The sequence below is a fragment of the Sceloporus undulatus genome, chromosome 1, assembly GCF_019175285.1.
Source record: "Sceloporus undulatus isolate JIND9_A2432 ecotype Alabama chromosome 1, SceUnd_v1.1, whole genome shotgun sequence".
Classification (NCBI taxonomy): Eukaryota; Metazoa; Chordata; class Lepidosauria; order Squamata; family Phrynosomatidae; genus Sceloporus; species Sceloporus undulatus.
In genome coordinates, this window is record NC_056522.1 from 209,953,606 (window position 1) to 209,967,178 (window position 13,573).

The following is a 13,573-nucleotide window of genomic DNA, read 5'->3' on the forward strand; positions in this document are numbered from 1 at the left end:
TAACTTGTTATTTCTGTGATCAGATTCAGGGCCTCTCTTTGTTTCCTAACAAGAATGAACTCTGAGATGCTTTTCCCCGCTTTTTTTGCGGGGGGGGGGGGGATAATCTTCTCATTTGCAACCTATGCTCTTACATGTAATATATCAAACAAAGCATGCTATTATGCTATGGTGCTATCTTGAGCAACTCTTAATATTATTGAGAAAGGAGTCCAAAAACCTAATTAAGAGAAATAGTAGACATTCTTTCAAAACTGGATGTATTTTTCTTTTCAATTTCTTGAAACTTGATCATTTAAATTATGAAAGTACAGTGTTCTCAGAGAAGATAAAAATCAGATATTTCTCAGGTATATTACTGATAATTGAGCTTCGGGTAAGAAATATTGACATTACGTTGTACTGTGGGCCAACATTTTATTTTATTGTTTTTATTCCTCACAGTGCTTTTATTCTGAGCTAGGAATAGTTACATTTTTTAACTACAGCTGCCAAAATCCCTTAGAGAGCACAAGCAGTACTGTCTGGGAGATTCAGGGTACTCTAGTCCAATAAATAATGTTTCCAATTCTACTTTTGTTTCGTGTTATTCAAAACATGTATTCTACTCAAAATCAAAATTATTACTCTTTTTGGAAGTATCATAAGTTAAAGACTATGAAGATAGTTTTTATTGATATATATATATATATATTTATATATATATGCATATTTCATTGTCCATTTCCTAAAATCGATTATATTGGGAGGGAGAAAGAAATTTTCTCCCCAGATAAGCTGATCAGTAGCAGTTTGCGGGATGCTTAACCTTCAATTTGTGATGTGCAGCACCTCTTTAGTAGTATATGGATTTACTAACTTGAGCCATATGGATTTATTTTCATTACTTCTGTTCCGTCACTAGCACCCCAGAGAGTCACTAATTAGACATTACTTCATTTGTCTAGGATTTTAGGCCTCATCTGCACTGTAGAAATAATGCAGTTTGACACCACTTTAACTGGTATGGCTTAGTGGTATGGAATCCTGGGATTTGTAGTTTATTGTGGCATCAGAGATATCTGCCAGAGAAGGCTAAATATCTCACAAAACTAAAAATCCCAGAAGTCTGTAGCATGGAACCATGGCAGTTAAAACAGTGTCAAATTGCATTATTTCTTCCTTGCAGATGAGGCTTCAGTGACTCTGGGTTTACTGTTAAGACTAAATAATCCTCAGATTTATGAAAAAAGTAGCTTTCAAATTTACTGAGGCAAATTGTGGGATGGATCTTATGTGTTAAAGGGGAGAGGTCTGTCTAAGGAGCCTGGTGAAATTACTGCCACTTCAATCTCTGCTAGCCATTTAACTTACAGGGAGCCTGTTCATAATCATCCTGGGCAAAGAGCTGTATTGCTTTAAAAGACCTAGTTTTGTTTAACCTTTACATATGCAAATAGATCTAGATTAGGCAAATCTATGAATACTGCAATAATTTAATTGCAAATACAGTCTGTTACAATGTAGTGGAGGGAAATGATCAGGTAATGGGCCTGCCTGTTCTACTCTTGAAAGTGTAGGAGGCTAAGTGCATGGTATGTGTTGCCCTCCCTTGCTTCTTATTTCCTGTGCAGATTCCACCTTCCCTTTCACACTCCACTTTAGCTATGATGTAGCTTTGCATCTACAGCTCTGCTGACCATAGGTAATGTCAGCCAGGATCCCATATAATCAGAGTTTACAAAACCTTTGTAGTTTTACATCCTGGTTAAGAGCACTATGCCAAACCTTCAACTCTTACTCTTATCTCCTTAATTTTTCCACTGCTCAACTGCAACACCTTCATAAACGGCATATAGATATTAATTAGTAAGAACAAGTTTGCTGTAGTAAAATGGTAGAACAAGGCACCACCAGATGAATCACTAGGCTACAGTTTATATGAAACAATTTTGTTAATATTGAAGTGTCCTTTAAAGGGTGTCCTTTGGATGTTAAAGACCCCACTACTATAAATCAAAATTATTTTTCAGGTTTTTTCTGTCAGAATTGATGGCTCAGATATCCATGAGGTTTTAAATGTTTCAGTCGACACCCCTGAAAACCTAGCTGTAGATTGGATTAACAACAAACTGTACATTGTAGAGACCAGTGTCAATAGAATTGACATGGTAAATCTTGATGGAACTAATCGTGTAACTCTTATTGCTGAAAGTTTGGGAAACCCCAGAGGAATAGCTGTTGATCCTACTGTTGGGTAAGTTTTAATGTTTAATGAAACAATCCTTTCTATTATAAGCTTGTAAAATTCAGAATAGTGCAGGTGGTGGCATAAGTATTAATAGCAATACACGGGCCTTGGCTTTTTCCCTTCTGTGTTGTACATTAGAGATAGCAGCAGCTAATCTGTTTGTTCAAAAGTTCTTTTCACAGAATCTCAACCTAACATAATTTGTAAATAAATTCTTTCCAAATCAGACAATGTGATTGTCTGGATTTTTCTCATTTTGTCTCTCATAGTTGAGGTCTACCTATGATGTCATTTATAGGCCTCTCTCATCTTTTTAAGTGGGAGAACTTGCACAATTGGTGGCTGACTAAATACTTTTTTGCACCGCTGCCAATCCTGTAGAACTGTTGACATTTTAAAACATTTCCTGGGTGCTAGTGTAGCATATATGCTGGCTTTTAGTTTCTTTCATGTCATGGAATCATTTATATCAGTGCTTCTCAGATTTGGGGGAATCAGTGGCGGGTTATAGACTGCCACTTTGAGGCGGTCTCCCGCCGGCGCCATTTGCTCCGTGAGGGAGCCACAGCAGCCACACCGCGCGGCTCCCTTGCGGAGCAAAAAAGAAGCTCCATTTTGGAACTTCTTCTTGCGGTGCCTCTATGACATCGCGAGGCACCTGGGGCGGACTCACGACGTCATAGACGCAGCGCGACGTCCGGACGCACAGCGTCTGATACGTAAAGATGGCAGCGCCCGTATGAACAGGGCGCCACCATCTTGTACGTATTCTATACGTACTAGGGTTAGGGGTGTGTGGAAGCACCGCCCCTTCCTAACCCTAGTACGTATAGAATACGTACTAAATGGCGGTGTGTAACCCGCCAGTATTTCCCCCCCTAATGTGTCAGGGGCCATTGACATATTTCCCCCCCCCCCCCCCCCGGAAACTCTCTTCTTCCATCTGTCCTGAAAACTCTGTTGTCTGGCAGCCAATGACTTATGGACTGGCATCAGTCCAGGGACCACCACTTTGAGTAGCATCAATTTACACAAGTGTATAGAACAAGCACTCTAGCGTTACTGAGCATCACATCAACAATAGACAAAAAAGTGGTTAATCAGATTGATAATAATTTCTAAAAAGGATAGTGAATTTGTTATACATGTGTACAAGTCCTCCACCAAGGTCCCTGCTGGGTGAACTCTAAACCTACAGCTCAGTACATTGTCATGAATGTGGAAGTAGAGTTCAGCTTAATGGTACTGGAATAGTGCAATAGGTAGCATGAAATGTGGATTTGTTTTTAAAAATCAAAGCATTTTTCTTTAAGTGTTTAAAAGTACAATATTAAGCATACTTCCTAATAAGCAATATTGAGCTCTGTGAGATTTGCTTCTGGGATAAACATGTTTAAGATTACACTGTAAATTATTTGAACTTGCTTTTGTAAAATGAGATTTACATGTAAATGGATTCACTAGCTTAGAAATACACATAAATATGCTGAAATGGGTTCTTGTTTGTGACAATCTATGTCATATTAAGTTTGTTAATTTTTAAGGTACTGCTAAGATTTTTTGTTTCATTTATTTAAAAAGGATGGTCAATGTAATATTTTCTGTTTTCTTTCCTAGTTATTTATTTTTCTCAGATTGGGATAGTCTCTCTGGTGATCCTAAAGTGGAAAGAGCCTTCATGGATGGAACAAATCGTTTAGATTTGGTTAAAACAAAATTAGGCTGGCCTGCTGGGATAACTTTGGATATCGTATCAAAGAGACTTTACTGGGTGGATAGCCGTTTTGATTACATTGAAACTGTAACTTATGACGGACTACAGAGGTGGGAAGTGGTTTAAATTGATACATTTGTGTGTGTGTGAATTGATTGTTCTATAGCTAGAAGTGAGTTTCTTTTTAACCAAATGTATAGCATAATTTTAATTTTGGTGTGCAGAATGTTAATGGAATTCTGGAAACTGTGGTTTTGTGAGACATTTAGCTTTGTCAGAGAGCTCTGGTGCCACAACAAAATTCAGTTCCCAGGATTCCATAGCATTGAGCCAACACAGTTAAAGAAGCCATAGTGTGATCGTGAACCGTATAGGCCCTATAGGCCATGGGCATGACTCTGAATCTTTTTGACAATAAAACTTTTCCCAAATGACTTAAATATTACATGAAACTTTTGAATTACAGATATTCACCCCTATTTCTTAACAGGGTTAGTAAGAAAATGGTAGAATATCTTTGTTGCATGTGTTGATGCATAGATGATTGTTCGGAGAGGGGAAGGTTCTCTTACAGCACATCTTAACATGTATATTATTTCCTGGCTTCAGAAGAATAGCGCTTTTAGTGTACATACCTGAAGTGTTATGATTCCATTTTTGCAGAGTTTGCACACACAGAGAAAAGACCTTACCGAATCCTTGTGTTTTTTCTCCCCGGGTCATAGCTGTGATTTTGCACTTCTGGTTTACCTGTATTGCACACTTCCGGTATCCAAGTCCTTAGACAGTGTTGTTGAGGGAAGGATGATATTTTGGGGATTATTTCGGAGATAGATACTGATACTTTGGAGTCATTGGTATGTATCCTCACACTAATGGTGAATTGTCTGGCAGGGTAGATGAGGAGGGAGAGAGAGAGGCAGCGCCAAATAGCAAGTCAGGAACTGAAAGCACAATTGCACAATTGAAGTGCTTTGTAAGTACACACTTGTGCTGATAACATTTCGTTTGGCTTTTGAGATGTTATTAACGATTTAAATCGTTAATACAATCTGATGGGAACATAACACTTTGATAACTTTTTGACCATGCGCTCCTTCCAATGTCATGTGATCATCTTTTCCTCAATTGCGCAACGGTAGCAGAAAAAAACAGGAGCATGACACTTTCTCCTCCGTGTGATAAACTCCATTGTAAAGATTTGTTTCTATCTTTGTTTTTCATTGTAATCTGCTGTTTTCAAGGGCATTTTCATGGTTTCCTATTCAAAGAATGCAAGTAGAAAAATCTTGCGTTCTTTAAGATAAAAAAACCCCATCTCTTATTGTTGAATGAAGGTTCAAATTATTGTTCCTTCCAGAATGGGAGGAAAGTTTAATTTCTTAAAAGTTAAGGGGGGTGCTTTGGCATAAGTAGCATATCCAAAAAAAAAAAAAAAAAGCCACTCCACATATTAATGGCAATTCATTTGGCTATGCTAAAACAACTGCTTTTCTGATGTATAGGCTTTCTTCAGGGTTAACACCAAAGCCAGTGTAAACATTAAAGAATAAAATTGCTTGTGTTGATTTCTGCCTATAAAACTGTGAGTTTTGTCCTTACTGCTTCTGCTTTACGTCAACCAAATTTTTTCTGCTTTTTCTTATTTGATGAAGAGTGTACATAATGTCATTCCATAGGACAGGTGCTAATTCACTCGCACAGTCTACCCAATGAAAATTGAATAGAGATAATATTTTAATTTGAATTACCATTATTTTCAATATTTAAACAGTTCCTTTTTTAAATTCAAAAACAGGAAGACAATAGCTCATGGAGGTTCATTGATTCCTCATCCTTATGGAATAAGCCTATTTGAACATAATTTGTATTTTACTGACTGGACAAAAATGGCAGTGATGAAAGCAAATAAATTTTCAGATTCTAACCCACAAGTGATTTATCAGTCTTCTTTACGTCCATACGGTGTGACAGTTTATCATGGTCTCCGGCAGCCATATGGTAAGTTCAAAAAGAGAGCCAAAAACCCTAGTTCTTGTGTGGATTTGCCCTGTTACATACATGCCTGGCGGTGGATTGTTCCATGCTGCTGGTTGTGTTATTCAGACTTTCACAAAATCAGAGGTAGTGTAATAGATGTAAAGTATCTATGCACAGATGCAACTTGGATGAAGCACTGTGCAAATTAGCATAGGAAACAGCTCAAGGAATAACTTGTCTATCTACTAACATCAGGAGCATGTAGGGTGTTTTTGCATACTGCATATACCTCATGTATAAGTCGAGGGCTGGTTTTTGGGCCAGAATTAGGGATTTTAATATGACCCATGGATAAGTCAGTAGTAAAACTATGGGCATGTAACAAAGGGTCTAAAGCAGTGGTACTCTAACTTTTTTGGGCCGCTGCCCTCTTTTCTCTTGAGAGACAATCCTTGCCACCCCCCTGCCCCCAAATGCCTACTGTTCTACTGCAAATTTTAAACAACTAGTCTTGGTCACTGCTCCCTTTGCACCCAGTCATCTTGGGAGCAGCAACCGAGAAGCTGGCTGAGTAGTGACCAAGAAGCCTCTTGCCTGGGCCAGCCTTGCAATAAAGTCCTGTGCAGGGGAGAGGCTTCTCAGTCACAGCTTGACTGGCTGCTTGGTTGCTGCTCCCTTTGCACCTGGTCACTGTCATAGCAGCAGCCATGCAGCTGGATGAGCAGAGTCTTACCCATCCTGACTTTGTTGCAAAAGCCAGTGCGAGCAAGCAGCTTCTTGGTCACTGCTCAGGCAGCTTGTTGGTTGCTGCTCCCGAGGTGATTAAATGCAAAGGGAGAAGATTCTGCCTGGGAAGAAACGACTCTCAATCCTTCTTTGTCAGGGCAGAGAGGGGCACAGCTGGCATGTATATAATGGGTTTATATGCTCTAAATTGGAGGCTACGTGTTCCAGATTGGAGACCTCTTCTCTCAGCCTGTCTGATGAAAGAAGCAAGAGCAGACTGGAGAATACAAAGCTTAAGCAGGGTCTCAGACTTGAAATCTCCCTTTTGCTGCTTCTTCTTTTCAATTGCCAAAAGCTCTGATACCTTGCTCCAGTCAGATTAGATTTATTACAGCACATAGCCAGCATAACTCCAGTCAGTCAGTCTGCCACAAAATGGTGTTACTCCAAGCAACAGAAATGATGCCTTGCACTGAACCCTCACAATAATTTCCTGCCATTCCTAGTGAAAGTGTGGATAAGAGAGTGAGATTGCAAGGGCAGGTGAAGAGCAGGAGATACCACCACACAAAGAGAGGCTTTGTGTTGGTTTTAAGGGACCTTGAAAAGAAGTTTCATGCAACTTTCATCCCCATCATGTTCTTAAAGGCCACTGATTCCCCTTGTCTTTTTTACATACCAATACTTTAACTGAAGCCCACCTGCTGCCCCATTTCCCTCACCATCACCCTGCTGCCTCCTTTCCCCATCACCATCCCCCTCTTTCTTTCTACTGCCCCCGGGAAGGCATACCGTCAATTTTTGGGTCTTGGGTCAATTTTTTGACTAAAATTTCTAGACTTATACATGAATATATGCAGTATTTTCACTAGCTGTATTCAAACTGAATGATAAGCCAGAAATCTTCAGTTAATAACAAATAGTGTGAGAAAGATGTGGGCTAGTACAGCTGGCCTGTTCATACCTGCCTTTCCATGAGCCTGTAAATGAACCAGGAGGGACTTCACATGACATGCAAATCTAACATCATAGTTACTTGCTAAAATAAGTTAGGATTCATTAAAAATTAGCAAACCCCCATTTAAAGCTTATATATAGAACCCTGCTTTGTTTGGACACAAATATAATCCCAGGAACAATTGCCATGCAAAAATATTGCTCCTGGTGTGTTTAGATGCTCACATCAAAGGAGGAGTGACTGAGGAACCCCCATTTTTCCAGAAGAGGATTTCTCTAGATCTCAACCAGTTTCTGAAATACATGTTGAATATTTACAGGAAAAATGTTTATATAAGTGAACCATTTTTTCTTGGTTTGTGGTGTACAGTAGCTATTTGTAAAGCCTGAGGAACCACTTCTGTGTTACCTGGATCATAAGGATAGTATTTCAGATGAATTCAAAATGAGACTTGGCAATATTGTGAATATGAAGTCTGTGACCCAACCAATCAAGTAATTCAATTCCCACTGTTTTCAAGGGGAAATAAAATTTTCCACTCGAAAACAATGAAAAGTGTTCTACTCTAGTTGGGACTAGCAATGGGATTTTGAGTGTTTTTGAGGTTCCATTCGGCATCTTACACCAGTAGAGTATGTTTGTCATTTTGTGCCTGATGTTCTGTTTGCATTTTGAAACATACTGTGTGATCAACCACATGAAAGCCTAAAACCTGACGATAAATGGTAAATTTATATCTCTATTCTTTTTCAGTAAGAAATCCTTGTAGCGGTAATAATGGAGGGTGTGAGCAGATCTGTGTTCTCAGTCACAAAACAGACAATGATGGTCTTGGGTATCGTTGTAAATGCATGCTGGGCTTTGACTTACACACAGATGGGCACCGTTGCATTGGTAAGGAACCGTATTGCCTCCTTTGAGCAGTACTTGATTTTCTCTCCAGCAGGTTTCAGTATAAATAAGTCTCACTGTTGCTCTCCATCAATATTAGAAATAGCATAACTCATGTGGAACTTTCATGTCTCACCGCGGGCGGGGGTGGTATTTGTGTTCCCAGAAGTAAGATTAGGAAAAGTTACTTCTTTGGATTACAACTTCCAGCACCTTGCTGGAAGCGTATTCTGTCGAGAAGTGGTTCATATTCTGGAAACTGTTGGTTTGGGAAATTATAAGATCCATTCTTTGACCCATGTTGACTGTTTCTAGTTGTGGGTGAAATTTGGGCTGCAGTGTAGACCTTATTTTGTTTTTAAATTAGATTTATCTTCTGCATTTCTTCCAGTTGAGCTTTGAAAGTCTGCATGATGTATTTCTTGTATTTCCATTGGCCAGTAAAGGTACCTCTCATTTGTGGATTTTAGACCTGCTTAGATCTCATCAAGTTTGCTGCTACATGTGTCTTCAGATGTGGCCTTTCTTATTTTATTTTAAATCAGTGGTCTCCAAACTGTGCCCTTTATTGGAGCCTTAAAATAAATTCACTTTCATTCCCTTCTCTTACAGCTGTCCAGCAGTTTCTCCTCTTCTCATCTCAGCTGGCTGTGCGTGGCATCCCATTCAATCTTTCCACCCAGGAAGATGTGATCATCCCTGTAACGGGGAGCCCTTCCTACTTTGTTGGGATTGATTTCTATGCCCAAGAAGACACCATCTTCTATTCTGATACCACCAAGGACATTATTTACAAACAAAAAACAGATGGGACAGGTAAGATGCTCTTTGCTTTTGATTCTCCAGCCTAGTTATCATTGTATCTCATGAATACAAGGGGAAAATTGTGATAATTATCCCTACCTAATATTTCACAGTATCTTAGAGATTCAGTTTCTTCCTCCTATATTGAATCCGGAGATCAAGCAAGTTTTATTCCTTTGTTTATAAAGCAATGCTGGAACATAGTTCACCATAAATTGGTTACAAAATAGCTACTATTTTGAAAAAGCAAAAAAGACTCAGTAATTTAGCTGAAATTTGGAAACATTATTCTTTTACACTGCCCACTTCCCAAATTTCTTCAGTCAGCATGGTTCCGTCTTCTTCCCATAGTTTATTTAGTCTGTTTCAATCATCTAGCAATTATGATTTATTCTAGTTATTTTTTCTGAATACTAGGCAAGGAAATCCTTGCAGCCAACAGAGTGGAAGGAGTTGAAGATCTGGCTTTTGATTGGATTTCAAAAAACATTTACTGGACAGACCCTCGATATAGAAGCATTAGTGTAATGAGGCTGGCTGATAAATCAAGGCGAGCTATTATCCAGAACTTGAACAACCCTCGTTCGATAGTAGTTCATCCGGTTATTGGGTAAGTCTCAGAACCAAATTGCACATTCACAGCTTTCATGTAATACAGTTCTTGATGCTGCCTTTAAATGGAAGGGGTAAATCATACATTTGATTATTGTCCTGCTCAAAATCTCCTGGTTTATAGAAAGTGTGAATGATACAGAAATGATATTTGACTTGGCTTTTCTACCTGATATATGTGCATGATTTTTTAAAAAAAAATTGGATGCATATGTTCAGATCTATGATTTCTCCTGTCTGGCTTCTGGAATAGTATAGTTTCAAGCAAGGTGTGTACTACATGAAACTTCTAAGCATATAGGCTGGTTGCATTTGCTCTCTTTTTGTCTCCATGTTTAAAGGCCATTGTAGTTACTGTTTTTAACATACCTCTTAATGCCTTCACTCCAAGAGCCTTTTTTTCCTAATTTGAAATACCTTCCTCTATTCAGGCTCCCTACTCCCTTGTTCTCCTGGCACTAATTGCAACATCCAGAGCAAAACACAAGGTGGTACAGAATCAACACAAAGGGGTTATTCAGCAGGATTATCTGTAGAAACCAAGAAGTGTTTGTTCTGGGCTTTCTTTTTTTGGATTGGAAAACATTTTATTGCAGCCTAAGAGTTACTGTTATCTGTATAGTCTTATCTGTACAAATAGCTCCTTCTGAGGAGTGTCAGAGTATGTCTTGCACTTACCTAGTCTCTTAAGATTTATTTCTGAGGGACAAATCCTGACTTCATGTTTCTGGTCTCTAGAGGTAAAATATGCAAAGTCCTTGTATGTTTTAGTGCGATAACTGAGCACATACTGCCTTTCCAGATTGGAGCCCCTTTCCCCACTGCTTGGCTATGTGGCCAGATTTTAATCCTCCCTCACTTCAGGTGACAAGCCAATTAAAGCCCTCTTTTAGGCTGCAGTCCTGTACTCACCAAGGAGTAAGTCTTGGTCAACTCAGTGGAACTCTTAATGGGGCAGTATAAGATAACATTGCTAATATCTTCTAACATTGATTTTTACTATTTCCTACCTCTACCCTGTCCTGCCTCCCTAGTGCTTCCCTGATTGTTTAATGTTAATGGATCAATAGCAAAGAACAGTAAGGATCCCCCTCCCAATTACTTATCCACAACAGATAGGCAAATTTTTTTAAACAGTATATTGTTGAAAGCATTTATTTGTCCATTGGTATTTACTTGTTGAGTGGCAATGCAAAAGAAACACATTTAGCCTTTTGATCATTTTATTTAACACATAAGGAGAACATTGGATTTTATATATGAATGAAAGTGGTTCCTGTCATATAATGACACTATTATTATTTATTTATTAGATGCATAATTGTAACAGAGGACAGTGCAATTCTAACTTAAGTGTGTCAGTTGTAGGGGAGTGATGGTAAGGGTTAGGATTTGGTGCAAACCTGCCAGCAAAAATTACCTTTTGCCAGCAAAATTCACCATTTGCTGACATAACTCTCTTCTGCCAGCAGAACTCTGTTTTGTCATCCGTAAAATTTCTTTGTCAGCAGGATTACTCTGCTTGCTAAGGTCTGTTGATGTAGGAGCCAAAACATGGGTGCCCAAGAGGTGTGAAAAAGGAGAAACTGATCTATGATGGTCCAAACATTATCAAGCCTAGAGATATAGCCACAGTGCCAGCACAAACTAAAGATATCCTAATTTCCAGCATCACTAGGCTGGAAGGAGTCTTGATACAGCACAGTTTCAACTGGAATGATGTCAGTTCAGCTAGTACTTGGCCTTCTTGTCAAGTTAGGATTTATTTGTTAGAAATATTTATTTATTGCATCTCAGCTGCCAGGGCTCCCAACTGTGATGCACAATGATAAAATCATTCTTTAAAAACAGATCAAAATATGACCAAGGACCAGGGCACCTGACATCCAATCCCCTCTCAGCCTAGGGATGTTGGAAAATTATGCTGGAACCCCTGATCCTGGTTTAACTTTGTGCCTGTATTGTTCCTATGTCCCTGGACTTGAGGAGATTTGGATCTGTTCTCACTTGGCTCCTCCCTTGCCCCATCTTTCTATAATCTTTTTTGGTCTGCCATCAGATCTTAGCTTATAGAGTGATTCTGCCAGCAGATTGCTGTTGGCGGTTCTCTGGCAGAAGGGGGTTTTGATGGCAGAAAGGCATTTTATTACTGGCTTAATCCAACTCTTCTAAAACTAAAACATCTTTGATTTAGGATAACATGGCCTTTATTCAATGCAATTATGTTTTATTTATTTATTATATAATGTACTATAACAAAAAAGTGTTAGAACAAAGTAACAGTAAATTAATCCAAATTGTCGCGTGGAAATATATAAAAAACAACTTAAAATAATTTTAAATAATGTACCAAAAATTACTAGGTATAGTACAGAATGTATCATACACACAGAGAGAATCCTGCACAAAAATGGGCAATGCAATCCCAGCTCAGTGTTGTGTCAACTGTAACACTTTATAATTAGGCCCAAGCCAATTCTGCTGGCAGAAACCCCTTCTGTTGGTGGAAGTCCCTTTCTGTCAGCAAAATGTTCTTTTTCTGGCTGGTCCAAAAATATGGCAATGAAATGATCTCTTAGCAGAGCTGCTCAGGTGGCTAGGATCGGTCAGTCAAAGAGCCCCAAAACATGCAGAGTAGTATTGGGAAGAGGGAAGAGTTGTATGTCATGCCAGACCCAAATCTCCTCTCGCTGAGGGACACAAAGAATCAACACAAAGATAAGTCAGGGCACAATTATTTTACGCCATTTTAAATATCCTGGGCTGAGTGAAATTTGGGTTCAGCACAGGTTCAGCTGACTTAGTGCCTGCTCAGCTGCATCTTGGACATTCTGCTGAGTAAGGATTGCATGCATACACCTAAAATGTAAATGCTGTAAAGGAAAAAAACTTGGTTTGAGGGTTGATCATTTACTTCAGTGGGAGAATAACAGCATTTTGATTATCATTTGTACTTTGAATGCATTTTCTTTGCATTTTCAGGTACATATTTTGGACAGACTGGTACCGCCCTGCTAAGATAATGAGAGCTTGGAGTGATGGATCCCATGCTGTACCGATTGTGAATACCACACTTGGGTGGCCTAATGGCTTAGCTATTGATTGGAGGTTAGAATAAAAATAAACATTTTGAGCAGACATTTCATAATGAATGGATGCTAAAATATAAATTTCATACTACAGCAAATGTGACAAGAAATTAATTAGTTTTGCTAGAAAGAGGATAGATAATTCCCCCCCCCCCATAAAACTGTTGTTCTATATATTTTACTGAAAGCTGAAATTCTGGAAAAAACTAAGGTTATAGAAATGGAACTTCTGAAATATAGTTCTGGAGAAGTGATTTCCATTTACAATAAGTGAAGAAAGCATCCTCTTTCAGTGATATTTTCCGTGTGTGTGTGTGTGTGTGTGCGTGCGTGCTTGGGGAAAGAAATAAAAATATTATTTTTTTCAAAGTGAAGGCAGTTCTAATCTAGAAAGCATTACCTTCATTCTTGACTGGCTTTGTCGATTTATAAAGTAGCCAAATCTGATTGGCCATGTGGGACTATGATATCAAACAACAATGTGTGCCCTTATTCCCCAAATAGAGGTTCTCTTTAAAAGAAAAAAAAAAAGATGCCTAAACAGCTATCACTGAGTCAACAATTGTGGG

The 13,573-nt window shown here is 38.8% G+C and overlaps 1 protein-coding gene across 8 annotated transcripts in view; it reads left to right on the top strand.

Moving 5' to 3' along the window:
- The window catches only part of LRP2 (LDL receptor related protein 2), a 200,915-nt gene that overhangs the window by 72,779 nt on the left and 114,563 nt on the right, over positions 1-13,573 (top strand). For all 8 annotated transcript variants that reach the window (XM_042450031.1, XM_042450041.1, XM_042450070.1 and 5 more), the window contains exons 12-18: positions 2,013-2,236; positions 3,848-4,054; positions 5,743-5,945; positions 8,362-8,502; positions 9,112-9,315; positions 9,721-9,913; positions 12,898-13,023. In XM_042450031.1, coding sequence (XP_042305965.1) covers positions 2,013-2,236; positions 3,848-4,054; positions 5,743-5,945; positions 8,362-8,502; positions 9,112-9,315; positions 9,721-9,913; positions 12,898-13,023 — 1,298 coding nt within the window. The remainder of the gene's footprint in view (positions 1-2,012; positions 2,237-3,847; positions 4,055-5,742; positions 5,946-8,361; positions 8,503-9,111; positions 9,316-9,720; positions 9,914-12,897; positions 13,024-13,573) is intronic.